This window comes from Anneissia japonica, unplaced genomic scaffold, assembly GCF_011630105.1.
Source record: "Anneissia japonica isolate Jap-2015-1 unplaced genomic scaffold, ASM1163010v1 scaffold324_len738069_cov173, whole genome shotgun sequence".
In the NCBI taxonomy this organism is placed as follows: Eukaryota; Metazoa; Echinodermata; class Crinoidea; order Comatulida; family Comatulidae; genus Anneissia; species Anneissia japonica.
This window is the reverse complement of record NW_022692196.1, coordinates 487,267-498,724: the sequence shown is the minus strand read 5'-3', so window position 1 is coordinate 498,724 and position 11,458 is coordinate 487,267. Positions and strand designations below refer to the sequence as shown.

At 33.4% G+C, this 11,458-nt stretch overlaps 1 protein-coding gene across 1 annotated transcript in view; it reads right to left on the bottom strand.

Moving 5' to 3' along the window:
* LOC117100200 (leucine-rich repeats and immunoglobulin-like domains protein 1) overlaps nt 1-6,656 on the bottom strand; it is a 9,713-nt gene extending 3,057 nt beyond the window's left edge. The window contains exons 1-5 of the mRNA XM_033239794.1: nt 6,339-6,656; nt 5,410-5,481; nt 4,805-4,864; nt 855-923; nt 351-422 (exon numbers count right to left, since the gene is read on the bottom strand). Of these exons, the coding sequence (XP_033095685.1) occupies nt 351-422; nt 855-923; nt 4,805-4,864; nt 5,410-5,481; nt 6,339-6,535 (470 nt within the window). The 5' untranslated portion in view covers nt 6,536-6,656. The remainder of the gene's footprint in view (nt 1-350; nt 423-854; nt 924-4,804; nt 4,865-5,409; nt 5,482-6,338) is intronic.
* Between the last annotated feature and the right edge of the window lie 4,802 nt (nt 6,657-11,458).

Sequence of the window (11,458 nt, the reverse complement as noted above, 5' to 3'; positions counted from 1 at the left end):
TATAACGTTTTAAATAAAAAGCTTTTAACTTCATCAGAGCACCTTTTGAAATTTCTACAATTGGCTTGTATTCATTACGCCCTGTTTACAGGGGCGTCGCTACAATTTGATGTAATCACATGTCCTAAAGTAGTAAACATCATCAACATATTATCATACAAATATCAAGAAGGCGCTGAAGACCACTTGCAAATGGAGACATTATTACCATGTCATCGAAATAACTCAAACAATTTTATCTTGGTACATTTAATAAGTTGCCCACCACGTATTGCATTTACGGGCCAACATCACTTTAATGTCAATGTATAAAACAAAATGACTGATTAATAAGTAACTTGTGTACTCACAGATTCAGAAGGCCTTTTGAATCTTGAAATGTTGTGTTCTTTATTATTTTTATTTTGTTTGAGTTCAGCGCTCTACAAAAATAATAATATTAATGATGTAGGCCTACTGTTCGCAAAATAATTAGTTATTAACTTCTAACCAGAAACAGGTGGTCATTATAACTTAGCTTTCGCTAATTGAAAGACACTACGAAAATCCGAAAATCAATACCAGCTAATTAAAAAAAAAAAAAAAAAGATCAGAGGAAATGTATTATTTATATGTTTGTTAATTGACAGGGAAACTTTTTCGCATTCAAATTTTCACTATAATTATGTTGATACCTTTAATTTACAAATTAGGCAATTAAATTACAAAGTTAACTTTTTTTGCACAATGTTTTTGTATAATATTTACTGGACCAATAGAAGAGGTTATGGGGTTTTTCAAAATTGGAACTTATATTGTTATAGACTGCAAGTTAGCTTATTAAATAATACATGTATAATAGCTAAAGTACGAACACTCGAGCAAGTGCAGTTAGACCCTGAAAAGCACCATCAATGGATTCAATGTTGTTGTAATTAGCAGATCTGTGAATAAAAAATAGATATATATATATATCAATGATAGAAACGTAACATAGTAGTTTAACACGAATTATTGTACCCTGTTATTAAAACCTAATGATAGGACGGTTTAAGTTGTACCTTTATCTGCTTTATATATGAGGCACACTTATAAGTTAGCTTTAATATTTGAACGTTCACTAAATAAATCGTCACAGTTTTTACGAAGAGACACACATTTCAATTTCGACCAAAACAACATTTTGAAAAAAGTTTTACTTTTACTGTTTAAACAATTCAAATATTCAATTTAGTTTTCTTCTCCTAACTTTAATTAACCTGATAACTAGCGTGAAAAGTATGTGTCTGTTCATGAAACCTATAAAAATAAATCCAGCATAGGTTGTTTATACGTTGTTTAATTGTCTCTTAGTAAAAAAAGGAATCTCAAACACAAATTGTATTACATTTTTAGCTTATATTTTACCAATGAAGTCATAGGCATACAAATTAGGTTTTCCTGCTTAAACTATTATGTTTTTACTAATAATTCCACACTTGATGCATGTGTATAGGCCTATTCCAAGTTATACTGTAAATAGGTAGTGTTATGCCTCGGAAAGTTAGAGAATCTAATTTTTATGTCTAGTCCTACCCTATAGCCATGCCTTATATAGCCGATCACAACGAGTGCAACGCCGGACGCGCCTTCTGATAAACAACTAAAAGTGTGTTCTTGAAAATTAAAACTTTATTTTCTCGGTGTGTGCACTGCTTCTTAGTCTAATCAACTAATGTAGTTGCACTCTCAACAATTATGTAAAAAAGTAGAGTTCGGTGTACGTATCAAAACGTCAAAGAACAAATAAAAAAATATCATTTTTAAAATTTGTGTCTCGTCATTGTGTCGGTGACGAAATATTGAAACTTCAGTATCAAGATATATACCAGCTTGTGAATATTCTGTTGATTTTGGTAGCAATGTATGACAATGCAGCTAAACACGGATTGATGAGATAACCTGTAAATGTGAGCATTACTTTTATATGAATTACAAAGAATGATTATAGATTATTGTACAATAATGGTAAAAGTATTGGCTGTGGCGGATCAAGATAGACGAGGCCCAGGGAAGGAATTTCACATAGACTTTGTAGACACCTCCGTCTAAAACCAGCGGTGGCGCCAAAATTTGCCCGACGAGGAGTCCAACGTGTCCGACGGACGGGTCCGAACTACGGGTTCATAGGGAGTGTTTTTATGGCTTAGTATGGTTCTAGATGTGCTTTTAGACCACGATATTAGGGACTGGCAATCAAAATAACGTTATTTTGATAGGCAAATTATACACTTTTTAAATTTTCTATCCGACGACCTAGTCGTTCGTCGGACGGCAGGCCGTCCAGTCCAGAATTTTCTTAACGTAGGATTGCTTGGTAAAATCTTATGAATTATTCATAATCATCCTTATAGAGCATATTTGCGCGTGCGCTATTTGCAAACCAATGTCAGCCTCAATGATCAGCTGCCCTGTGCTTCGTCGTCGCGAGGGAACTACTGTTCGATTAAAAAAATAATAATAAAAAATAAATAAAATTTGATTTTGGGCAAATTGAGCGGATACAATTGATATAATTGCGGCTTGGCGGATATGGGGAAAGGGGTGCAGACGGTGCGATAGCACCCCCTAAATTGTATTAGGAAAAATATTTGTTGTATTGTTGATATGAATTACCGGTAAGATTTTTAAAGGTATGAGGTATAAGAGTGCAATTTCCGGGCACTTCATATTCTCAAAATGCCCCAACATTCTCACGCCATTCATGGTGGGACTAGGGTAGTGTGGACTATCACGCACCCCTAAATCGTGCATCCGCCCAAACACGGCTCTTTTAGTTTATATATTATAGTGAAAATTAGATGGGCATTCAACAAAGGGCCAGTTAACACAGAGAGCAGATTAGCTCAATCGGCTAATCTAGTGGTACCTACTGTGTGCGCGCTAAACCGTGGAGATCTCTAGGTTTCCAGTTCAATTCCCATCGCACTCCTTGTGTTTCAGCTAGAGGGCTGAAGTTAAAATAGCGCACCCTCTTTCGGATGAGACGTTTAAGCCGTTGGTACCGTGTGCATAAAGAGTAAGGGATTTTCTCCCGGTTTACTGCCCAATCACCACCAGGACCCCACTGAAAATAAGTCTTCTTCTAGACTTTCGTGGGCTATGCTTGGTGTTTACACCGAATAAATCCAATCAGGCTTTGATCTGGATAGGCCTACAGTATATATATATTTTTTCTTTTTGAAAAATTTAGGTGGGCCCAGGCCGACTTCCCCCCTTAAATCCGCCACTGCATGGTATTGGTAATTGTAGTGGTATTTTGGTGGGTGGTGATGCTGCTGGCCATGACGTTGGTGATGGTAGTGGTGACACTAATGGGATGGTGACTGATGTGATGGTGGTCAAGTGCATATACAAGTTCATATTCGGTTGAACGCTGTCCGCACACAAGTGTCTCATTGTCTGAAGGTCTGTTTTATAGTCTCAGGTTGAGGCCAAAAAAAAATTGTTGTTTTGCCCTTAAATGTTTATAATCCACAAAACGTATAGTCATACAAGAAAGTTATATGAACGATTCCTCAAAAAATTTCTTAAATAACTTATAAAGTACCATTTTACCAATTACCATTACTATGGCTACGAAAAATGTCCAAACAACCGCCCTCTATATAATACAATCGAAGTAAACTTCTAGAAAAAAAGGAAAAATATTTCGTTTAGGTCCCATTAAAAAAAAATTAGTTTATCACCCTATCAAAGAATAAAAACTGATGAGCAAAGGAAGTGTTTTTGTTTTTTTTTTTGTTTTTTTGTTTTTTTGTTTTTTTGCCAACTTCACCCCCATTTTACCTATATATCAATGGTTAGGGATACATATATAAAAAGTCTTAACAATGGAATTAAATTTATATTCAAAAAATATGTTTTTTGTGTACCAATAAACACCCTGAGCTTTTCAAATAAAAAAAAGATGGAAAAACGACCGTTTAAAATTAAAATATATGTTGATTGAAAAAAAAAATCTGAATTTCCCCAAAAATGATGAGGGAGGGGGTGATAAACTAATATTTTTTATGGGGCCTTATAGTTGGATAGACCAAAGCATTTTTTATTTATTGTTCAATATACCGTAAAGTAATTAATGCGATTTTTGATTCAAGCAACCACAACCTGTACAGCAATAGTAAAGAATAGGCTAGGTCTAGATCTGTAGATCTGGTCATGGCCTGACAGCTCGCCGCGAAAGATCCGATGTTGCGTGCATACGTTGTTGTCGTCGTCGCGTTCTGTTCTCAAAATTATGCCTTCTATTTTACCGATGTTACGCATGCATCTATGACCGATTTTGCTAAAAGTACATGCTTGTTTCCGATTTTATGTTTTAAATTTTACATTCGGAAGTGGTATTTCTCGAATTTGTACTTGAATAAAAAAAAATAAAAAAAATGCCGGCCCGATTTTTTGGTCGATCGCGGAGGGCAAGACAACATTTTTTTTTTTTAGCCTGATGGTAATGGTGGTTGTGATTTTGATGCTGATTGTTTATGGGCGCAGTTTAGCGCAGCGGTTACGGTTCTGCTTCTTAACTTTAATGGCAGAGGTTCAATATGCATTTTGCTTGTGTCCTTCGGCAAGGCAATCTACCCACCAGGTTTGTCAATTGAGCGAAGCTGCTTTTGTTGTACTTGTTGATGTGATTTGATAATGATGATGACGACAACGCTGATGATTCAAGAAGAAAGAGAAGGAAATGAAGAAGAAAATAAAGAAGTAAAGTATACAATAGGCTCATATTAATATAATAATTTAATTATTTTGTAGTAAAAGCAAATATAGCAATACATACATTGTTCTGATTCCTTTTGGAAACTTAGGTAAAGTACTCAGTTTGTTATAGTCCAACACTCTAAATGTGAGAAACGTACAATAGAATTTGAGAATTGTCGTTTTTTATATTAATTGTAATGATAGTTTCTCTTTCGTAAATTTGGTTGTAACCCTTTTGTATTGTAAACAATAATAAAAAAAAAACATTTATACAAAAAGTATGGGCTGCAATATAACATTTGTTTTACAATATGTTTTATAAAGATTATGTGTTTCTAAATAAAGATACCGCGTAATTTATAATCACATGACAATTATAAAATCAAAATTTGTCGGATACCATGTCTCTTGAAAAATACAAAATCATAAAATTGGAAATTAACTTGCTCATTTTGTAGTAAAATAAAATTATCAACTTGAATATATAAAATAGAATTAATGTATTCATAATGTTACGACAAACGCCACCCCCCCCCCCAAAAAAACAAAAAAAAAACACAAATAATTAATAATATGTTATGACATTTTTTGTGATTTTTAAGGGAACAACGAAACAATACATTTTACTAAAATCATAATTATAAACCTCTCTTACAAAATACAATTAAAATTGTACAAACTTACATATGGTGTAAGATTGGCAATCGAAGCAACGTATCATTGTCTATCTCTGCTAAATTGTTTGTCCCAGCATACCTTTGTACAGAGTAACAATAACGATTTAAAGGTTTAGAATAATTATTGAAGGAAAACATCTTAATTTATCATAAAAGCAATCTTTCATATTTGTTGGCTTCTTTTTTTTTAATTGTTTTATATGAAATGGCGTATCTAGATAAGAACAGGCCCTCGTGCAAAATTATTTGCCGTGTTCTTTGAGGTAAGCGTCAATAAAGCCGTAGGCTGCTGGTCTGGAAGCCACTCATTTTCCGCAAGGTTTCAAAGCCCCATGCCAGTTAGGAACCGTTCGCCGTATGAATACTTAAAAATGTGTGTGTAATAATTTTACCTTTTTTTTAAATAATAAAACGGGTTTAGATTTAAATTGCCATATATTGCGCAATGTATAATTGGGGTTTATTGTAAAACTATAAAATACAATTTGTTGTCGTTTTTCATTAAAATCACTGTATATTAAACGCCACGTACCTGTACTATTTCACGTTGACCGGTTATGCCCATTGCTCACTATGTTTTCTTATTTTACACTTTATAATTGTGGGGTGATTTCAAAACTATGACAATTTCTCTTACTGTACGTTTTCACTGGCCGCTATAAATGTTATGCCTGACCAAATGTCATTTAAAAATGTATTCCAACTAAAACCCTTAAACCTAATAACAGTAGGGCCTATATATATTTTTCTAAAAAAAAGGTATTGTTTCGTTCGGGGTTCGAACCTAAGAACTTCCAGCATTAGGATATTCTACCAACTGAGCTATGTGGGCAAGTAGTACACCCTTGAATTTTCGCATTCAGGCACGTTGCTCAACATAACAACTACTAACATTAGTTATAAACACGCTGTTATATTTAACAGGTCAATGCTTACAGATACGTAGTGTTCACTGGAATTTCGGTGGGTAATGCTCTTAGTGCAAGTCCAGTACAATTAACGGCCCAAGTCCAGTCATCAATCCTCCAACAGCTACAAAGAGCAATCGAATGTGCGTTACCACATGCCGACAGGCTTGAGACCTCGATGCAAATTTGCAAAAGTATGAGTGACGTCCAAAATAGAATAGACATTGCAATCGAATAAAAGTGTTCAGATAAATATAAACATAATTATAAACGCTGTTGCTGCTAGTAGAGATGAGCTTTTCCAAGTATGAAGAAATAAATGTATGTTGCTTGGTAAAACGCTCTTAAACAGACTGATATGACAATGATTTTGTTGATGTAGGCCTATAACTGAAACCAGTAACCCAACCATGCGTGATGGATATAATGTGATATATTTGTACTTCCATTAAAAAAAAAAAAAAAAAAGTATAAAAAAAAAAAAAAAAAAAAAAAAAAACGCATTGTTAAAATTTGTATAGAACGGCTCTACTTGTTTTCACACTTTTATAAAACACTCAATATCGTCCTCAATAATGAACTGAACCGGAAATATTACACTATAGTAGGGAAATTACGGGTAAATTCATACAGCTCTTGAAACGGGACAACAATGTACTCCTAACCTTGCAAAGTACAAAATTATTACAAGTTATATTAAAAGATAAATAATATATTTTTTTATATAACATATTTTATAGTTTATATGTTTATTATGAATCGTGTTAGTAAAATTTAACCAGACAAAACTGAAAACAAATGAAAACAAGAAATGTAGCACCTTCTTCTGACTAAACAAAATTTATTGACACGCAAGCATTAGCTAGATTTATCAGATCAACTGAAAAACACAAGATCAAACTGTTCATTCAAAATATGTAAATGAAGCAATAGAAAAATCAAACAGAATGACTGGTTGAAAGAGACCAGTTAAAACGAAGCCTTATGAATTATTGATAAATTGGAAGAAAATTACTAGTAAAAACAGCTATGTAGAAAAATGGGCTATAGTCCTAGACTATTGCAGCATTAGAATTATTAAAACAGTTAGGCCTAATCCGGTTTTAAAGAAATCCAGACCACGTAAAATGATTGCAAAGCCTAATACTATTAGTACATTATATCCTGGTAAACAAGTTAATACCAATTTAACATAATATCCTTATTAAGTCCTAGTTAATTATTTTACAATCATGACTGTAACTCAATTGAAACTAACGTCTTATCATAATACAAACGTTAACGAATATAATTAATACAATATAACAATAAATAAGTAAATTGTGATTTTCTTTATCTTTGATGTTACGGATATAAACTAGTTCGATACTGTATAATACTAAAAGCAGAGTCTCTGATTTCGCCTAAAAATTAGGTTAGGACTTGCATTTTTAATGTTTGTGTGTTAAACACAGCAAAGATAAACCACAAAAATTTCAGTAAAGAACAGATGTCTCCGTTTGTGTATATTACAGATACGTTTTTTGATTGTATTGTATTGGTTTATCAGATCTCGACCTGACGTCATTATCATTTGGTCGTGCGGTTACTATATTTCTAGTCGCAGATCTAAGAAAGATAAATACACTATATGCCCCATTGAATCATCTACATCCAATGAATATTTGTGAATCGTTAGTTTGTAGGTTGATAAGCTATCGGAATCTGATAGTAATTGTTATTGTCGTGATGGAATAATAGACAATAACTGGATTTGCGTCAGGAGAAACATGTATAGGTGTATTTTTGCCCTACCTGACGTGGAAATATACCGAATACTCAGTACATTTGAAAACAACTGCCAAAAAAAATAGCAAGTTGTTCTCGGGTGGGACTCGAACCCACGATCTCCAGATCACTATTGTCTATTATTCCATCACGACAATAACAATTACTATCAACACTGCAGTACCCGCTGCTTACTTGGACTCGAATTCAACCCTGGCCATCAGGCGCAAGCTCGGTGCTCTGGTATGATGCCAGGTTAATGATCTGGAGATCGTGGGTTCGAGTCCCACCCGAGAACAACTTGCGATTTCTTTCGCAGTTATTTTCAAATGTACTGAGTATTCGGTACATTTCCACGTCAGGTAGGGCAAAATTACACCTATACTATCGGAATCTGCCTACAATATCGCAGAAATAATTCACCCGATCATCAATTAACCTTAGATCTAACCTGTTGCTTTGATATTCAATTGGTTTTACGTTAGTAAGCTGTCAAAGGAATAGCAGAAAAAAAACCATTCCAGTGCGTTTTTTGTAATTGTGTCACTAAATACTAGTTTTTTTTTATAACATCCATCATCTAGGCCATGGGGTGAAAATCCTAACGTTCAGTCCCGTTCCGAAATTGTCCTAACTTTCACTCATTATTATAATTATTATAATAACATTTAAAAGCACCAAAAAAAAAGTTCGACCGTCAGAACTTCTGCAAATACGAGAAAATGACGTTTAAACGTACGAAATTGAAAGTTCTTTGCGCTAGATTAGCACACGACATTGTACGTCATTGTACTCGTCACTGTACTCGTTCGAATATTGTATTTTTGATTTGCGAACTTCGTATTACTGCTTTAAAAACAAATTTAAACATTATAATTAGATATAGTTTGTATTTTAATTACAGAATAATATTTTTTAGACTACTATTAAATTGTTTTTGTTACAATAACTTCACGTGTTGTGGTGCAGCCAACAACAGTAAACAACAACATGGCGACTAGCGGCGGACAGCGTGCCGGTGTCGTAATAAAGTGTTGTTTTCACCGCGAAGAAATTGCTAATGAAACTCCAATTCTAGTTACAGTAACCAGATTCTTGAAGATTGTTACTTGTAACCAATTATGGATAGTTTTAGACAGTCATAACCGAACTATAGCTGACAAACTTGTGTCTTAACTAGCCTAGGATGTGCCTCTTGTGTCTTGGTTGGAATGGATGAGGGAAAGACATACGATTACGAGGATGTGATAAGACTTCCACCCTGTTTGCTATCGTCGTTACATCGACACGAAATCGATAGCAATAATAAGTTATCATTACCAAGTGTAGTGTAGTCCCGTCAGTACCTTACCCAGACACATTGTACAATGTATTAAAAACATTCTTTAAAAAAATGGTGCTGACTGTGCAGGCCCTACCCCACTTAGCTTCGTGAGTGGATTTCCCGTACGATTGAAAATCGTAACGGTACTGGGTCTACAGGAGTTCGTGCTTCGAACAGGTCATTGCATTCATAGAAAAAGCCTTTTGATGTAGAAAGTGTACCTTTTTAGCAAAGGTTTGCCTAGGTCGAAACTAACTCCGGCTATATAAAATTGATTATAAGATTGAAAAATAATTTTGTTATTGTAGTAGTGATAGATACTATGTACACGTTTAATTATTGTTATTTATTCGTTAATGTCATTATATTTACATTTAAATTTAATATATTGTTTAAGTATGAATTATTATGTTCATGTAAAAATTAATCTTATAAATTAAAATTGTATATTTTAAATAATATAGTAGGCATAGTTTAATGGAGATCATCAAATGCGGTTGTAAGACCGGGTGCAATCAAGGCAGATGTCAGTGCAATAAAATGAACATGAAATGCTCCGGTCTTTGTCAATGTACAAACTGTCAGAACAGAGATGATAAAGACACCATGAATGAAGATGCTCAATTTGCAGACGATGAATACCTAGACGAAATTTACATAGATGATTTGTTTGATTGAGATTTGATGTGTTTCTTATTTCATCATTATTATGTATAATATAGAAAATTTAAAAAAGGTAACGTAACCGTGTGACCCTTGAAAATGTAAGAACTTCAGAACCATGAGACTTAACACACAGTGACACAGGAGTACGTAAAGCATTATCTATTTTTATTTATTTTGTACAGGTATAATAAAGAAAACTTTAAAAAGTATAATGTACGGTGTAGCCCATGAGAATGTAAGAACTTTGGAACCATGAGATTTAACACACAGTGACACAGGAGTACGTAAATCATTATCTATTTTTATTCATTTTGTACAGATATATTATAGAAAATTTTTAAAAATTATAATGTAATGGTGTAACCCATGAGAATGTAAGAACTTAGAACCATGAGACCAAACACACAATGACACAGGAGTATGTAAAGCATTATCTATTTTTATTTATTATGTATGATGTACAAAAGTTAAAAAAAGTACCGTATAATGTAACGGTGTAACCCTTGAGAACTTTAGAACCATGAGAATAATCACACAATGACAAAGGACTGCGAAACGCTTCACTGTATATTTATTAAGTATTATATAGAAAATTTAAAAAGTAACAGACTCACTAGAGCATAGAAGCTTTTATTAAGATGTATAACACGTGTACAGTACATAAATATAGAGTTATATATTGTATAAGCTCTCAGAATATTTGAGAAATAAATATGAATTTTTCATATTACAGTATTAAATTTCAATTTCTATTTAATAAAATGTGTCCCAACATGTGTCAACCGTAGTATACAAAACAATGATACATCCTTGCACATCATAACAATGCATCAAGTTTAAATTTCCCCACATTTAATCCTTTATTACAATTTGAAAGTAAAATAAATACAATAATTTTAAAAAAGGAATATGAATGCAAAAATACTGTAAGAATGAAGTGTGTACTTTAGTACACATACAGGGAACATGCAGACACATTGTCAAAAGGAAGACCACAGGAGTCAAAAGAAGTCAAAATACTAATACGTTTTCTTTAAATTGTTACAAAATTATTGTTTTGAAAAGAATATCAAAGAATTGCAATTACAATAATAAAATAAGTTTTTTTTGTTGAAATTCTCATTAATAATTATACTGTAAGTTGACGCGAATTGACGTGTACTGACGCAATCCGACATTACTTGACACGATTTGACCTAAAATGAGGCGATTTCATGCGAGTTGACGCAAGTGGACAGCTCATGGTATGATCGCGACGAGCTTCTACACTATGGGGTGCCATACGCAGCAAAAGTCCATGTTAAAATCAAAATGTAATTGCAAAATTCAATGTCTGATTTATCAAAACGTAGGCGTAAATTTCTCAAAATGTAGATCTAGTTTCCCAAAAT